This window comes from Amborella trichopoda, chromosome 5 (genome assembly GCF_054954075.1).
Source record: "Amborella trichopoda isolate Santa Cruz 75 chromosome 5, AtrichopodaSantaCruz75HAP2 v2.0, whole genome shotgun sequence".
Taxonomy (NCBI): Eukaryota; Viridiplantae; Streptophyta; class Magnoliopsida; order Amborellales; family Amborellaceae; genus Amborella; species Amborella trichopoda.
The window spans coordinates 7,095,693-7,112,145 of NC_142340.1; the positions used below are offsets into that span (position 1 = coordinate 7,095,693).

A 16,453-nucleotide genomic window follows, 5' to 3' on the forward strand; every position below is an offset into this window, starting at 1 on the left:
AAAAGAATGGGATGTAATCTCCTAAATCCAGCAATCAATATATATATATATATATATAAAATTAAAAATATAAAAAAAAATAAATTTTTAACAATGACTTTCGCATTAAAAAAAAAATCCCAAAACTGCATTGGAGCCGTCCAATTTTTGAAAAGAATGGAGAAAGCTTATGAAAAACATGAAAATCACTTATTTTGAGGAAAGTAACGCTTCTCAATAAGGAAAGAAAAAGCACTCGAAGAGTTAGGAGTCTCGGACCATTGGCGAAGGAGCTTTTTGAGAGAGAGAGTGAAGGAAAGTAACGTCGTCATCCGGCTTGAAGGAACCAAGGTTCATCTACACCGTCTAGTTTGAAAACGGAAGGTAGACAGGCTTTTTGTATCGTACACAGGTAAGTAAATTATTGGTAGGAATCACTTTCCCTTCTAAATGGTAGGATTCACTTTTCCTTCTAAAACCCTCCGGAACTCAACACCCCCCATCAAGTTAGTTTGGGGCTTACAGGCTCCTGAAACCCTTTGTTTTCCCTTATTTTTACCCTTTTTTTCCAGGAACTATATGAATTTCCATTTTATCTCAGGAATATTTTTTTTTTCCTTTTTGTTTTATGTTTTTGAGGCCTTGGATGAGTAAATTGGTGCAATGGTGTTTGGTTCTGAAACACATCGAATCCGAAGAGAGGAACAGAGTCGCACCAAACTTGATCATCTCTTCTCTAAATGGGAGGTTTGTCACTATTCCTTTAGAATCAATGGTTTATTGAATTTAATTCATTGTATTTTTTTCAGGAAGTCAATTTTGAATTTGTTGTTCGCTCTTCTTTGATCTGAGAGATTTTCTGTCCCTTTTTTTAGTTATTTTTGGAATGATGTTGTTGAATATCTGTGTTGGAAGAGTTGGGGTGCTTTTCTTGATTTTAAAGGAATTTCATGGGTTTTGCTGCTCTCTCTCTATCTCCCTCCTTCTCTACTTTTGTATCTTATCTGATGAGATCATTGGATTGGAATTCCTCGGGGTGTCATTCTGGAATACTGTGATTTGTGTGCTCAGAAACTATCAATGTGATTTTGCCAATCACTATTAGAAAGAATAGATTTTTCCTTAACAAATGCCATCTTGTGACTGCTTAAGACCAAAATGATAGCGAAAATGTCATTCATCACCATTTATGAGGCGTCAGTCGAAGGTTCATGAAATTTTGCAAGTTATTTGGAATTGATGTAGAGTGGTGTTTTAAAACCTGGATTGGGTTGCCAGATTGGTCATCAGCTGGACTGACTGGGTCGCTAATCCTGGTGGATCAGACCAATTCTTTGGCTTCGTAATCGGTCCCAAAAAAAGTGGAAATATTTTTTTGAAATTGTTGACTTGCTCAAAAAAATGAAAATAATATATCATAAAGGGATTGTCTACAATGAGACCATTTATCTTTGAAACAAGGTGGTCACAATTACTTACAACCATTCGATGCGAAATTTGATAGCTTGGATGTGTTACAAAGTTCGAGAAATTTTTTTTTAAAGTTTGAGCTTGGTCAATGGAATAAATGCAGCCACCCAATTTCACATCCAATGGTCAAGATTAATTGTGACCACCTTGTATCAAAGGTAAATGGTCTCATTCTATACTTTTCCTATCATAAAATGGGGAGGAGCCAGGGCGATTGCTGCAATGTATTGGATCACCTATCCACACACATTGACCCGTGGCTACATCGGTGATACACACACTGACCTACGGCTACACCGCTGGTCCACACACCCAAATTAGCGGCTAGATCACCGGTCCTCATACCCCAATCGGTGGCCAACAGGTGGCTTAGCCATTGGTCACCATGCACCTACTGGCAGCTTGGTACCCTGTCCTCTCACAGTGCCAAGTCTGCTGACCAGATCCTCGCCTTTGGATTGTTGCTTGGTTTGGGTTATTGGGTGATTGCCGTCTCCTGCCAAGTCTGCTGACCAGATCCTCGTCTTTGGACTGGGCTTCGGCTTTTTCCTTGGGCTCGATTTCCCTCTTTTTCTGGGCTAGGTTTTATCCCCCAGCCAGTGTTTGTCTCTTTTAGGTCATTGGCCTCGAGATGCCCCCATATATCTCATTGACTTGTATCACATATCAAGTCTCTTGGGGTTCATCTGTGATGGGGGAGGGAAGGGGATGGAACGAGTTGTGCTCCTTCTGGGGCTTTGTTTTTGGATTTGGAGGAGGGGTTGCCTTCTTAGGTGTTAGGGGAGGGCTAGATGGAGGCAGAGGGCTCTATGAAAACCACACATCAGTTGAGCACCGGCTGTCGCAAGACTGCTGCAAACACTCTACAAAGCTCTAAAGCTTCTGCCCTTTGTTGGTGATAGAGGTGCCAGAGATGTTTGTGACCTTGAATTGAGTGTCTAGGCGTTCTGGGAGTCTGAGACTGAATTGAGCCGTTCTCCAAGAGGAGTGAGAAGACTCCATCCGTGGAGGATGATCCTCCACCACGAGGTAGGATTTGCTGATTCTGCTGTTATCTAGGTGGATCAACCCCTTCTTGATCAAGCTTTGGCTGATGTCTTTATTCGGGAAGCAATTCTCCACTACATAGCCAAGCATCTTGTGGTAGTTGCAGTAGTTGGGTTGCTAAAGCCTACTCGTTGAAGCTTCCCTGGCTCTGGGAGGGACATCATCCCCTCATCTAGTAGCATTTGGTGGATCATAGGGGTCCATTCCTTGTCGAAATAATACTATTGGCCTTTTCTCTCATTAAGTGAAGGTTAATCGTAGGTTTGAGGTGGAGGCATGTGATTAGTTGATTCATCGACTTTGGTTGCTGCAGTGCTGGGATCTCTTGAGATTTTTCTTTCCAAATCATCTTTTGTGGTGGCTGACCCCTCTAAAACCCTAGGTTACAACCCATACTAGCAGCTGACAAAGAGGTGAACCTTATTGGCTTCTCAAACTGCTTAAACACATTTGCAGTTCATGAATACTACCCCCGCAAGAAGTTGAGCTCCCCATGAAAATGCAGCCTATGTGTCGATTATCAAATGCGCAGGTCATAGTAAGTGAATTGGGACTGGATTTCTTTTATGGAGGTAATGATTGGGGGGGGGGGGGGGGGGGGGGGGGGGAGGGGGGTTTGGCATTGAATAACCTCCTAAAAAGGAAGACAAGCTTCCAAAGTCTAAATTCCCCAAATAACTAAAGCAACAAAAATAAATTGATGGGGAGCAACCGAGCGAGAGCCTTATCTTGAAAAAGCACCAATGATGGGGTGTGGAGCCTATCGAAGGGAGTGGAGTGTGGAAGTTAAACAATGCAAGCAAATGATGGGTGTGAATGCTTCGAAAAATAGAATATATAAACCTAGGTGAAGTAAGAGGATGAAGAAGAAAAGGATATAGAACCTTTATGGGTGGTAAAAACTAGAGAGAGAAAGGAGATGAAAGCTCCATTTAGAGAGTGAAAAGTTAAAAATTAATAAGAATGATGAAAAGCGAGTGAAAACCTCCCTTTATAGCCTCCTATCTAATAATTCCCCTTTTGGAATCAAGACCCTTTTTAAAAAGAAGGCAGTAATAAAAGGATCAAAGTTTAGAGGGGGAGAAAACTATGAGATTTTGATATTTTTTCATTGAAACCTCTCTATTTATAAAAAAAGACTTCTCCAAAACAAGCCAACTCATGGATTTTTGTTTTTAATTACAAGGGCAAAATAAGAAATTAAAAACTTGGATTTCCCTTGAACAATCTTTCGTATCCCTTAAGGAGGACCCAAAGTCCAAAATATGCAAACCCGGGCCCGTCGGAAAGCTTGTGACCAGCCGAGCATGTTGAGCCTAATAATGGTCCGAACCGACTCCAAAATCTCCGGAGCCGGCAACTTAAGGAGGGTGGCATCCACATTGCCGGTCCCCCCTTCTCTCTTTCTCCCTTTTACTTCTCTCTCTTCCCCCCCTTTTCCACGCACTGGCGGTAACTTTGCCAGTCAGCCTCGCTCTTCCTCTCCTTGCTTGGCCCATCTCTCTCCCTCATACCAGCGGTAGCACAACCAATTAACCGCTTTCCTTTCTCTCTCTCTCTCTTTATCCCTTTCCCGTAATTTCTCTACTTCATGGCTCTCTCTCGCTCTCCTTCCCCTCTTGAATTCTCTCTCGTCCTTTCGATGGGCCTCCTCTCCCTTCCTCACAAGGCTTCCCTTTCTCTTTCTTGCACCCGTTGGAGCAGCATTAACTATGCTGGCCCCCGTTGATTTCTTCATGCGTCCAATTAAAGTATTCGAGATTCTTGAGATGGTGCAGCTTCTCAGACTTCCACTCGACGTCCTAGAAATTTAAAGACAATCCACGATGGTGCCTAAATATATACATTTAGTTCTTAGGCATTGTAGTCAGCCCAAAGAAGCTTCAGCCCATACATATTGGAACAATCAAGAGACATATCCCTTAAAAGGCCCTTGATCGACCAAACCACCTACCTTGACATGCGGGAAATATGTCCTTAATTGGCCCTCGGAATCTGCATAGGAAATTGATGCATATTATTCGGTTTCTTGAGAAAAATGTCCTCAACCGGCCTTCAGAATTAGTTTAAGAACAATTGAGCCATTTTGAGGAATCCTTACAGGAAACATGTCCTTAACTAGGCTCGATATTCTACTCACATTGGATTTTTAATGAGCCTTGGTTTGTTTATTTTGGGCTTCAAGTTTGCTTTTATATGCAGAAGACCGTTAATGGGAAATTGAATTTATTGTTTAGCCCTTGGATTTTTGAAAAAAATTCATGAGCGGGCTTTTGGTTTGAAGAGGACTTTTTTGATTAGTGGAGGAGTTCCAAGGGAAGAAATTTCAAAATTCCATACTTTTCTTCCCCTTTTGAACTTAATCATTTTATTAATGCCTGCTTTGTAAAAGGCGTCTTGATGGCAGTGTGTCAAAAGTGTGGAAATTTGATGGAAACTCAAAAAATGACATTTTGGAGGGGTTATAAAGGGAGGTTTTCACTCTCACTTTTCACCATTCTTAGCTTCTTACTCATTTTTGACTTTTCACTCTCCCACTGAGCGCTTTCATCTACTTTCTCTCTCTAGGTTTTAGCACTCATAAGGGATTCATAGTCTTTTCCTCTTCATCCTCTTGTTTCAGCTAAATCCGTATATTCTATTTTTCTAGGCATTCACAGCCCACCCTTTCCTTGGGTTCTCTAAGCTCCACAGTCCACTCCCTTGGATAGGCGCCGCGCCTCATTACTTCCTTGATGCTTTTTAAAGGTAAGGCTCTTGTCCCTCATTGATTTTTTTTGTTGCTTTGGTTGTTTGAGTAATTTAGACTTTTTGGAGCTTTCCTTCTTTTTAGGAGGTCGTTCCTAGATGATAATTGGGTGGGTTTGCCCCCTTGGACTCTGTTCATGGTTTCCCTCTACGGGTTCTTTTATTTTGATTGAGGGCCCCTTTATTTTGCCATGACACCCAATTTGTAAATGAGACATTGTCGAAATTTATCAATTAAGACTTATTTGGCATTTCATACATTTGGTCTCTTATAAAAATGTAAGGGTGTTTGCTAGAGTAGGTGCCCCATCATCTTAAACACTACTAGCGTTGACTGTATCTAGGCCGCTGGCTTATTTGTGTAGGTAAAGCCATGTATATAGACAACCTTCACTGAGAGGAAGAGTCTCAGGCTGGTACTTACGCTGGGGCCAGCAATGGCTGTTACGGACCTTCACTCTTGACATTCGGTTGCAGTGGGTTCTAAGCATCACTTACCTTTCTCAATGAGATAGCTTGCATCCATGTGCTTATGATGGGGATGCTTTGGATACTTGGGATCTAGGTCCACCCCTTTATGATTACCTCAATAGGAGAATAGATTCTAGTGCCTTTTTACCTACTATGGTCAAGAGAATGCATTCGATGGCGGACATATGGATTGTGCTTTCAAGGGGAGCACCGTTACCTGAGGGACTATTACTCGTGGATTGCGGATGTGCTTGAGCAATTTGAGGAGCCATTAAGGTTCCCCTCTTTGTTAGCTGCCTGTCAATGTTCTTTATGGTATATGATTGTTGCTCCAATGTTATAAAGACCTTTTTGGAGACATGGAGTGATGCCACCAATACATCAGCCCTTGATTATAGTTAAGCAGACATTTCGCTCCTTGATATGCATAACATTGGGGGATTGTCATTCTTAGGGGAGATGTATGACGAATTTGTCCCCTCTAATCGCATCATCTATGACGGAGCCAACACATGGGATTGTGCATCTTGAAGGGCTTCGAGAACTATTTCAGATCTATCGAAGGTTTAAAGAGGTGTCTAGCATGTACATCGGTTTTGTGAAGTGATAGGAGTATTTCTTTGTCGTTCGGGACAACAAAGTTATTGTGAGCATTAAAGGCGAAACATGTTTCCCAAGCAGCCCGTACACTGTTGTTGTCCCAAGTGTTGTGCCTCTCAAAGAGCACAGGGTAAGTGTAATTCTACTCTAATTTATGTTGGCATACGAATCGATGAGGATAATATGGCTCCAATTTCTTGTGATTGCTAGCCCGAAGAGAGAATACACGTGCTCTAATACTTAATAGGTACGTGATCTGTATCTGTATGGTCCGAGTGCCGTCCAACGACACTCCAAGTCAGTCTTCAAATGCTCCATTGATCAAACCTCCTATGCTGAAGCACAAACAATTTTTGAAGAAATTGTCCTTCTCAAAGAGCTGATGAACATGAGAGGCACCATGATAAATAACCCTCTTGCCAATGATCCACAATGATTGTGGCCAAGCGTCGCCCACCAAGTTAATGTAAAGTAATTAGAAAGTCGTCCACATAAATATTGGATTAGGAAGGCGGTCTTGCATTGCTCCTAGGCCTTTCCCTCCTCAATGACCTTGCTGATCGTGTCCATGATTGTTTCCCCTTCATCATCTTTAACTGAGCTTAGTTTAACTTGGGAGTGATATAACTCCTAGCCCTTGATAAAGGCTGCGAAGGACTAATGAGCCAAGGCAAATATCTTGGCCCCTGCCCTTTCATAGGTGGTGAAAAGACATTCTCCTCTAATATGGTCTCCCCCGGAGGAGGGCGGGGCAAACTTGCAGAGAAATAAGGCCAGATAAGTGGCCAAGTGTACCCAGCCCCTCATCGGCTCCATGGCCCATGAGGAGGCAGACTGCTCCAGCCAACAACATTCAAGAAGTCATTACCCCTTGAAAGGGACAAATAAGGTTTCATCAGCCCGTGTCCCCATGTTGTAGAAATATTCTTGCCACTTCAGAAATTGATTTACGATATGCACCTCCGCTTTTAGCCTTCGATAGACCTGAAAGAGCACATGAAGCCCTTTTCTAGGTGCAATCCCATGTGTTGGCTCACTTCCGTAGATGGTGCGGTTTGGATGAACTCGTCACATATCTCCTGTAAGTGTGACAATCCCCCAATATAATGCATATCAAGAAGCAAAATACCTTGCTAATATATTGTTGCTACCCAAAATAAGTAAACTAGCACTAAAGTGTACTTCCCTATGGAAATAATGAGAAAGGGGCGGACGTAGAACCTCAATATCTGGAGCATCCTCATCATAGTCATATGGTCGGGGTATGTGGTTCAAAAATCTAGGTGATGCTTAGAGGCCGCTGGAACCGAAAGTTAGGAATGTAATTGCTCTGCATCGAGATAAGGGCCCTAGTGCGAGTACAGACCCAAGACTCGCCCTCTCTGGGAAGATTGTCCGTATAGACGCTTTTACCTGCTCAAAGAAGCTAGGAGCAGAGATACAATGAGTTGCGAATTGGTACGTTTATAGAGTCACCTCGTTCTTTCATAGATTCGGGTTAATATGTTAGGGAATAGGTGATTCTATAAGAAGGATCCCCCATTCCCTCCCAATTTATTTGAGATAAATTGTATTTTCAATGATTTTATAAATATTGGGTTTTGATCCTGAACTTTTTTTAAAAATCTTTTATATAAATAAGATATGATTCAAATTTGAGAGAAAATAGATCAATACTGGGAGATAAAAAAGGGCGCATCAGAACTAAAAAGGGGAAAAAAGGCTCAATTTGGAGCTTCTAATTTCTAGGATTAGGAGTTTTATTTTTAATTTTTACAATGATGTTCTAGAGCAATAAGTGACGATAAAATTCAACAAATTTGAGAGTACTGCATTGACACTTTCTGATAATATTTTGGTTTTTGCAATTGAGGGAGAAAGACAAAAATACCTAGAATATCCCCATCATTTAAACTAAGGGCAAAATAATGCAACGAAATCCACCATTGTGGATATCATGAAATATTAGTTGAGGATAGAAAAGAAACTAAAGAGTATGAGATAGTAGAACAAAATCAAAGGGATGTCTCTAGAGGTAGGTTCCCAGCTGAACACAATAAAAGAATTTGAAGATGAATTGATAAATTGTTGTGTGGTACACCGTCTGGAAAAATGGAATAAAGATTCCCCATATTTCCTCTGTTCATGATATAGTTTGGAGTAAGCTGATAAGGCTACGTGAAGAAGATGAACTGGAAATGAAGAATATCAGATAAAAGAACTAACAAAAAGAGGGCTTATTGGGCCTTCTCAATCAAACTATTCATATACTTCTTTTTTTGGTCGAAACCACAGTCAAGAGTAGAGAGGAAAGGCAAGAAAATCTCGCAGCAATGTTCTAACAAATTTTGATCCCATGATTTCGATAGAATGGAATTTTTTATCCTAAGAAGGTTTTTTAAGACTATTGTAGATCAGTCCAAAACAGTTTTCAAAAAACTAGGCTCGGGCTCCAGACTTGGCCCTTGCTTGGGCCAAGTTACTCCAGCAAATCCGAGTGGAATCGTCTGAGTCCTATCAAAGCCCACAAAGGGCACCAGAAAATAAAAAAATAATTAAAATCCCAAAAGTATGAAAAATAAAATAATTGAAATTTTATAAAACGGTTCAATTTGTATCAAAGATTGACCATTGGATTCGAAGAAATTGAAGTTTTCAGAATCGGGAAAAAGAATCCCAATTCTTCGAACTACAAAAGAGGAGAAATGAGATGGTTTTTCTTGAATCTAATGCTTCTAATATCTAGTGATTTTCTAGCATAATCTGATATTTAGGATTAAAACGGGGATTTGGGGCTCTTATGCTCATGAAAATGGAAAAAATGGGGGTGGATTTCTGCTCCCTATTTTTTTTTCGTATCAGTAATAGTACTCGGGTGATTCTATTAGGTACTCACCCGAGTACTCTATTCGGGCATTCAGCCCCAGGCTGTGAACCCGAACTGGCCTTGGCACCATGCCGAGGCTACGTGACTCAACCGAGTCCAAGTCGACTTAGTCGAGTTTTAAAACATAGGTCTAAAATGATCGAAATGGGACGAATTTGAGAAAATGGCTGAAATAGGAGAGATGGGGGGCAAAAATTTGACCAGGTCGTTTCTCTCAAAAAACAATTTTGTTTTTTTGGTTGATTCGATTAGTTCTCTTGATAGAATTAGCCAATTCCTCTGAAAGAGTGCTCAGTTCTCTAATAGAACCGGGTGAGTCTCTCTAATCTGGATTGATTCCCGAATTAGTTTAGGAATGAACCGGTTGCCTACCGAATCTGGTTCGGATCATTAATTTTTTATTTGGATTAGCAATTTTTCAAACACCGTTACAAAAGAGTGCTCCCAATTCCTTATGACATACCATTTCTCATTAACCATTTTGCATTTTCCAAGAACTGTTCATGATGATTTGTTAACATGGTTTGCTTATTATGATCGCTTTATTTCGTATTTTGTACATACACACACACACACATAATTTTTATATAACCTTTGCTTTTGGCTTCATTTTTCAGATCTTGATTGGCCCATCTGATTGGGGAAATTACCTTTTGGGCAAGGAAGGAACTGAGAAGTATCGGATTCATAATTTACCATTGAGTTCTTCATGTCCTGGTATTTATGAACTTGGGGTGGCTCCCATTTCTACTGGCTTGGGCCGAACAATTCGCAAGATTGACCCCAGTGCCATAGTTGTTGCATACATTGGACATGCTGACAATGTTCGAACAAGACTCCAGCATTATGGTCGGTCTGGTTCTCATTTGGAGCTAGTCGATCCATTTGTTCTTCCAGATAATGGGAAACCAAGCGAACCAGTTACAACTACAAATCAATGTTTGGAGAAGAGACCTGGATTATTTAGAGAAGCCTTTTCGAGGGGCTTCTATATTGTATTTAGATGGGCTCCGGTATGTATCACTTTGAACTTTTTACATGGAAAATGATTACTTGCCTCATGTCATTAACATTGACTATAGCATAAGATTCTTTTGAATGCATCTGATTAGGAACTTCTTTTCATACTTTCAGATTTAGTTGTTTTCATTGGAGTAGCACTGCCTTGAGAGCCAAAACTCAATTAGAAAATCTTCATCTTTATTTACTATTGGATATTACTACTATGGATCATGAATTTAGGCTCTGTTTTCACATGATGAGTGAAGGTATGCCTGACATGAAAATATTCCCCCGATTGAGTTTATCAATCTACATTATGTCACTTAGTTGAGAAGGTCATTTTGATCAAAAATATTTTTTCGGTTGGCTTTGATTCCAATTGTAAGACCCTGGTTTATTTAATGGAGCTCAAAGGTTAGAACTGTTGATATTTGTCCAAAGAACCATGTGAAGGATTCAACTTTAACACCTAGGATGATTGTTTATAATGTTGATAATGGCAGCACCATGTACTAGGTTTGAGCCCTACTGCTGACCAACCCCAATAAAAAAATAAAAAAAAAGTCAATAAGTGTATATATATTGGAAGCAATTCGATGGTCATAAATCCTCTGTTATTGGAGGAAGATGATTAAATAACTGAACTATGGATTTTTATTGCTTAGATTGGCATGTTTGAAGCTTCTTAACTGAGCTAAAACTAGATTGCTTTTTATTTTTTTTTACCTCTTTACTGTTCAAGAGGAGATAATATTTGGAGCTTTAGGGATTTTGTACTATTTAGAACATTCACAAACATTAGCTGTCCTGCAATAGAGTGCTTGTAAGCTTGTTCATATGGAAATCAAGTTCTCAAATATTGTGATTGATAACTCAGTCCCTTGGGTCTCTGTTTAAAAGTTGGATGCCAAAATAAAAGTAGTAAGTCTCTATAATGTGAGTTTTACAGGAACTTGTAACGTGTTTGGATGCTTTTAACTCCTAAGCATTATTATTGAAATCTCTTTCCATAACTGCCCCTTCTCTGCTATCACTCCTGCTGTAAGCTTTGTAGGCATGAAGTTGAAACTTTTGAGCTCTTTTGAGTGATAACTAAACACAGGTACAAGGTCTAATAGATGTTATGGTCCTCTCATGGTTCTGATGTGTTATGATCCTACTCATTTCTCCTAAATGTTACATAAATATGTGTCTACTCATTTCAAATAAATGTTAACGGTGCATGGGGAGAGTAGGAATTTAACCTTTTGTATTGATGATTATACAAATGTGCTCTTTGTTGGTCAAAATATTGATTTCTCCCATTAGGCTAGTAGTTCTGGGCTTATGTTGCTATATTTATTCTCTGATCCAAGTTTTAGTGTTGACCTTTAGCCTGTTTTTTGTGTAACGAAAGAGCACCGCTGGTACTCACCCCTTTTTGACACGCATCTTGAATTGGTTAAAATGAGGGCGCACTTCTGACTTGGATTCTTTTAATTATAGTTCCTTGTAGTATCTAAAATTATAGATCTATTACATAGTATTACTTTTTTAACTGAGCTTTTGAAACTTCACATAATAACATTTCCATATTTTTTCGTCATTAACTTAACCCAGCACTCACTATGCAACTTGCTAGTGGGTTATGATTGAACTTGAAAACCCAACAACCTCTTGAACCTTTACATATGGACCTGGTTTCCATGCGGCCAAGCCTGCATATGTAGAAATGTGGGCCTCTTAATAAATCTATTTTTGAGATGGATTTTAAGTCTTAATTTTTAAGGGCATGTAATCTCTAACATGGAGATCACGAGTATGAAAAAATAAATAAGTTTTAAAGAGTAAAAATAATAATTCTAGTAAGAAAACATTTGGACCGTTTGTTTCCATTGTTTTTAGATAGAACACCTACTTGCATCCATCTTTAAGAAGGATGCTTTACACTTTCTGGACCGTATATGTAGAAATGCGGTCCAGCCCGCATGAAACAATTTTCCATTATATATTTGTGCTTATTTCATATACTTTCATTTGCACATCTATCAGATGACAACCAAGAGAGAAGCGGGACTGGCCGAATCACGACTTCTCTCAAACTTTGACTATGCGTGGAACAAAGGTGCAAATGGAGCCCGGCGCCCTGCTGATATTCTTGCAAAATTGGATAGAACTCATTCCCAAAGTGCCCTGCTTGCTTGCCTTAGTAGAAAGCTCGGGCACCTGAAATGGAATGGCATTACGAAGAAATGTATAGGCATAGATATTAATGCAGGCAAGCTCGAGGACAAAGGCAGTTCTGGTACTATAACCTTTGAAGTCAGTGATACTTGTGAGAAAGAAAGTCGGGGGTATGAGAGAGAGAGTGGGGGTGTTTGTAGGGTACCTGAGTTTAAAAAATCTGTGGAGGGGGAAAGTGGGGTTGTTTGTGGGGTGGCCTTAGGTGATGGGTCAATATGTTCGAGGCCTCCTGTTGAGGGAAGGAAGAGATGCAGTGAGCACAAAGGGATGAGGGTGAATGCAAGCAAGCTTGAAGAAGAAGGCAGTTATGGCACCAGAACCTTTAAACCTAATGGTACTTATGGCATAGCAAGTGTTTTTGAGAGTGAAAGTTGGGGTGTTTGTAGGGTGCCTGAGTTTAAAAATTCTTATGAGAGAGAAAGTGGGGTTGTTTGTGGGGTGGCCTTAGGTGATGGTTCAATATGTTCCAGGTGTCCTGTTGAGGGAAGGAAGAGATGCAGTGAGCACAAAGGGATGAGGGTGAACGCAAGCAAGCTTGAAGACGAAGGCAGTTATGGTACAATAATATTTAAACCTAATGGTACTCATTGCAAAGAAAGTAGGGTTTTTGAGAGAGAAAGTTGGGGTGTTTGTAGGGTACCTGAGTTTAGAAATTCTTATGAGAGAGAAAGCGGGGTTGTTCGTAGGGCACCTGAGTTTAGAAATTCTTATGAGAGAAAAAGTGAGGTTGTTTGTGGAGTGGCCTTAGGTAATGGATCAATATGTTTCAGTTCTCCTGTTAAAGGAAGGAAGAGATGCAGCGAGCACAAAGGAATGAGGGTGAATGTGGCAAATGACTACCCAGAGAAATTGGTAGAGAGGGAAAGTATCTGTGGTGTTGTGACAGGTAGTGGTTCTATTTGTAGGAACCTTCCTGTTAGAGGGAGGAAAAGATGTGCATTACACAAGGGAAGAAGAGTCATGTAGTCTCATGTTATTTAGAACCAAAATTGATGAAGTTTAGCATTTTCTCATGAATGCCTACTGTGAATAGCTGGGTTAGCTTTTAACTTCTGGAAATGCATGTGTAGCATGTATGCTGTGTCTGGTATGTGTATTAGAGGTGTCAACAAGCCAAGCCAGCTTGCAGGTGTGCTCAGCTCTGCTCATAATGTGCCAAGTGTGAACGATATTTTCAGCTCGACAACACAAGCCAAGTCGTGCTGGACAGCTTGTTTATTAGTCAAGCCAAGCTCAAGCGGAGGGAAGCTCAGGTTGAGCTTTGGCTTGAGCTTGTTTGATACTATTATATATTAAAACAGTGTTTATTATACGTGTAAATTTGTAAACACTTGTACCCTGGAAGTTAAGACTTATGTTTGACTTGTTTAAAAATTGGCTTGACTTGTTTTTTTTCTTGATTATGTGTTTTCTATGGATCGACTTGGCTTCTTAATGGGCTTGTTAAGTAACCAACTCAAGCTCAAGATGGATGGTTTAAGCTTAAGTCATGCTGAAAGTTCATCCTCCAACTCTGCAAGCCAAGCTCGGACATGTCCATGCTCAGGTTGGCTCATTGGCACCCCTAGATGTATGTCACTTGATATCCTAAATGTCCATTACACACGAGCACCATCCTTTTCTTTATTTGTTTGCAGTATCAGCAGAGAGGCATTTTGAAAGTTGCTATTGGCTTGAGGAAAGTCCTTGTGCTTTTCAAATCATGGAGGAAACTAATTGAAAACTATTCTTTTCTCTTGTTTCTATTTATGTTGTGATGCTCCCTTCTTTAAATTTCTCATTATTTTTCAAAGAAAACTCTGACATTTTGGAAGTCTACTCAAAGTTTAAACTTTCATGATCGGAGAAATCATTGGGGAAAAAATGAACATTTGCCAGTAAGCTAAACTTGTTTGTCATTTCATGAAATAAAAAGAATTTCGACTGCCCAAAGAGGGTCTGCTACAGCATCTATCCTCCCCAATTTTTGGGGATATTTTGATCTGTCCTGAATTTGCCACACGCATTCTCTTGACCATCGAAGCCTATGAAAAAAATCTAAAAAAGAAGCTCCAAAAATGATATTTCCAATTTTGGTAAGCAGAGGTAGCTTGTCCATGAGGGAGTTAGATTTAGCCTTTCAAAACTCAAAATCAAAATTTCTAAATTATCTATTTAGCGAGGATGAGGCAATTTACATGATTTGGGGTCTAGCAAATTCACCTAGGGCTTAGATTTAATCACTTTTTCTCTATTCTAAGATGGATGAATCATTTTCATAGGCACATCATTATATCATTTCTTAGGTTTCTTGGTTGAAATTTCTTTTGAAGCCTAATGCCAAGTTTGGGCATGGCATGAAAAACTGCTCCTACTCTAAAATTGGGCAATAGTGTATACAGCGAGGGCGGACAAAATGTTTTCCCTTAAAAATGACAGAGACGAATGGTTCTTCAACCTGATTGGCTAAAACCCGTTCTGAGGGATCGTTTATTTGTTAATAATTCCACTCCCTCGAATCATTGATGAACGCTAAGTGGAGTTGCTAGGGTCGCTCCAGCGATTCATGAATAAGGCCCATTCATGCGCAGGGTTATTTCCAAAACGTCCATGACAATCAATTTCCTATTCTTAAAAGATAAGAAATGCCTATATTCATGAATAACCGTGTTCAATGGGGATACCGAGGGACCTAGGGGTTCATTTTGCCCCATCCGTAATCCAGGGCTCCAAAATGGAATATTATTACGCAAGGCCAGTGGCCAATCAATCCGACAACATTTTTTTTATGGAAAAAATTTATATAAGGGTGAGGTCGGTCCTAAACGATCGAATTATGGAGCATCTCCAAAATTCACTTTAAGAGGTTGTTTCGATGCCCAAATATCCTCGAACCGATCATCTTGACCTCAAGATGTGTGGTCATGAGAAAAAAATAGATTTTACGTCTTGAAAATAGTGCATCTTGTAATGCATTTTTTCGACTGTCAATTTTCAAGATTATCAAGTGTTCATATACCTACTCAATCTGCCCTATTTTTTAAGCTTTAAATTTTATAACTAGAGATGAAAATAAATTTAAGGCCATTATAAAATTTCCAGTACTGAAACAATATCATTCAACACTATTTAAAGGTGTGTATTACTTTGACTTTTTAGGAGCCTTAGCCTTAGACAAACCACGTCTTTTTTTCTTTATAATTTTTTATTTCAAGTCATAGATGTTTTTGGATTGTATACTATAAAGGCATTTGGCACAAGGTAGTCATAATTACCTATAGTTCAAATATCAGATTTGATGGTTTGAGGTGTGACACAGAGTTCGAACTTTTTGACTTTGAGCATCTTTATTTAACTCTAGCAGCCTAATTAAAATCCAACATTCAAAGGTTAGTTGTAATCTCCATGTGCTAGTGCTAATTAGTCTTATTGTATATTTTTCTCCTTATTTTCAATATAATCGGGTCAATAAAACTCCATAACTAATGAATAGGAATTTAGTATGACTCTTATATTTTTCTAAGAAAATAATCATTTTTGTTTTTTTGATAAATGTTATTGAATTTATTAATAAGCGAAAATTACATCAAGAGTTTACATCATCACCACTCTTAGCAAGAGCATCAGCCAAAGCATTCGCCTTCTTACAAACATGATGAAAAGAGAAAGTCATGGGTTCCATCATCCATAGAATCTGAAACCATATTGATTTAAGCTGTGATGGTACCCTTTGCTCCTTATTGCACTATCTAATGACATTAAAAAAGTCTCCCTCAACCATACAACACATACCCAAATTCCTACTTCTGAAAAGATTCAAGCCGTGAAAGAGAGCAAGAATTCCAGCACGATTTGTAGTAGCTTTACCAATAGGATATGCATAGGTAAAAATTAAAATCCAATTCCAATCCCTAACCATCCTTCCAATCCTGTCATCCTGAGTTACCATGAGAACTCCCATTAAAATTAAGCTTAAAACCGGAGATCCTGAGAAAACAAATGAGTCAGATAGACAGTTTGTTAGACTGAACAACTTGAGCTTGTGAC

General features: G+C 39.5%; 1 protein-coding gene across 1 annotated transcript; it reads left to right on the forward strand.

Moving 5' to 3' along the window:
* The first annotated feature begins 263 nt into the window (after nt 1–263).
* LOC18443558 (protein EFFECTOR OF TRANSCRIPTION 2) lies at nt 264–13,801 on the forward strand. Its single transcript, XM_011628485.3, has 3 exons — nt 264–726; nt 9,820–10,215; nt 12,236–13,801. The coding sequence occupies exons 1-3, from the start codon at nt 643–645 to the stop codon at nt 13,391–13,393; spliced, it is 1,638 nt and encodes a 545-aa protein (XP_011626787.2). The 5' UTR covers nt 264–642; the 3' UTR covers nt 13,394–13,801.
* The last annotated feature ends 2,652 nt before the right edge of the window (nt 13,802–16,453 follow it).

Bases quoted from the DNA above. Each gene is read 5' to 3' on its own strand.
- LOC18443558 (XM_011628485.3), top strand. From the start codon at position 643: ATGGTGTTTGGTTCTGAAACACATCGAATCCGAAGAGAGGAACAGAGT. The intron at 727-9,819 runs GTTTGTCACTAT...TTCATTTTTCAG, and splicing joins ATCTCTTCTCTAAATGGGAG to ATCTTGATTGGCCCATCTGA. The intron at 10,216-12,235 runs GTATGTATCACT...CACATCTATCAG, and splicing joins TTGTATTTAGATGGGCTCCG to ATGACAACCAAGAGAGAAGC.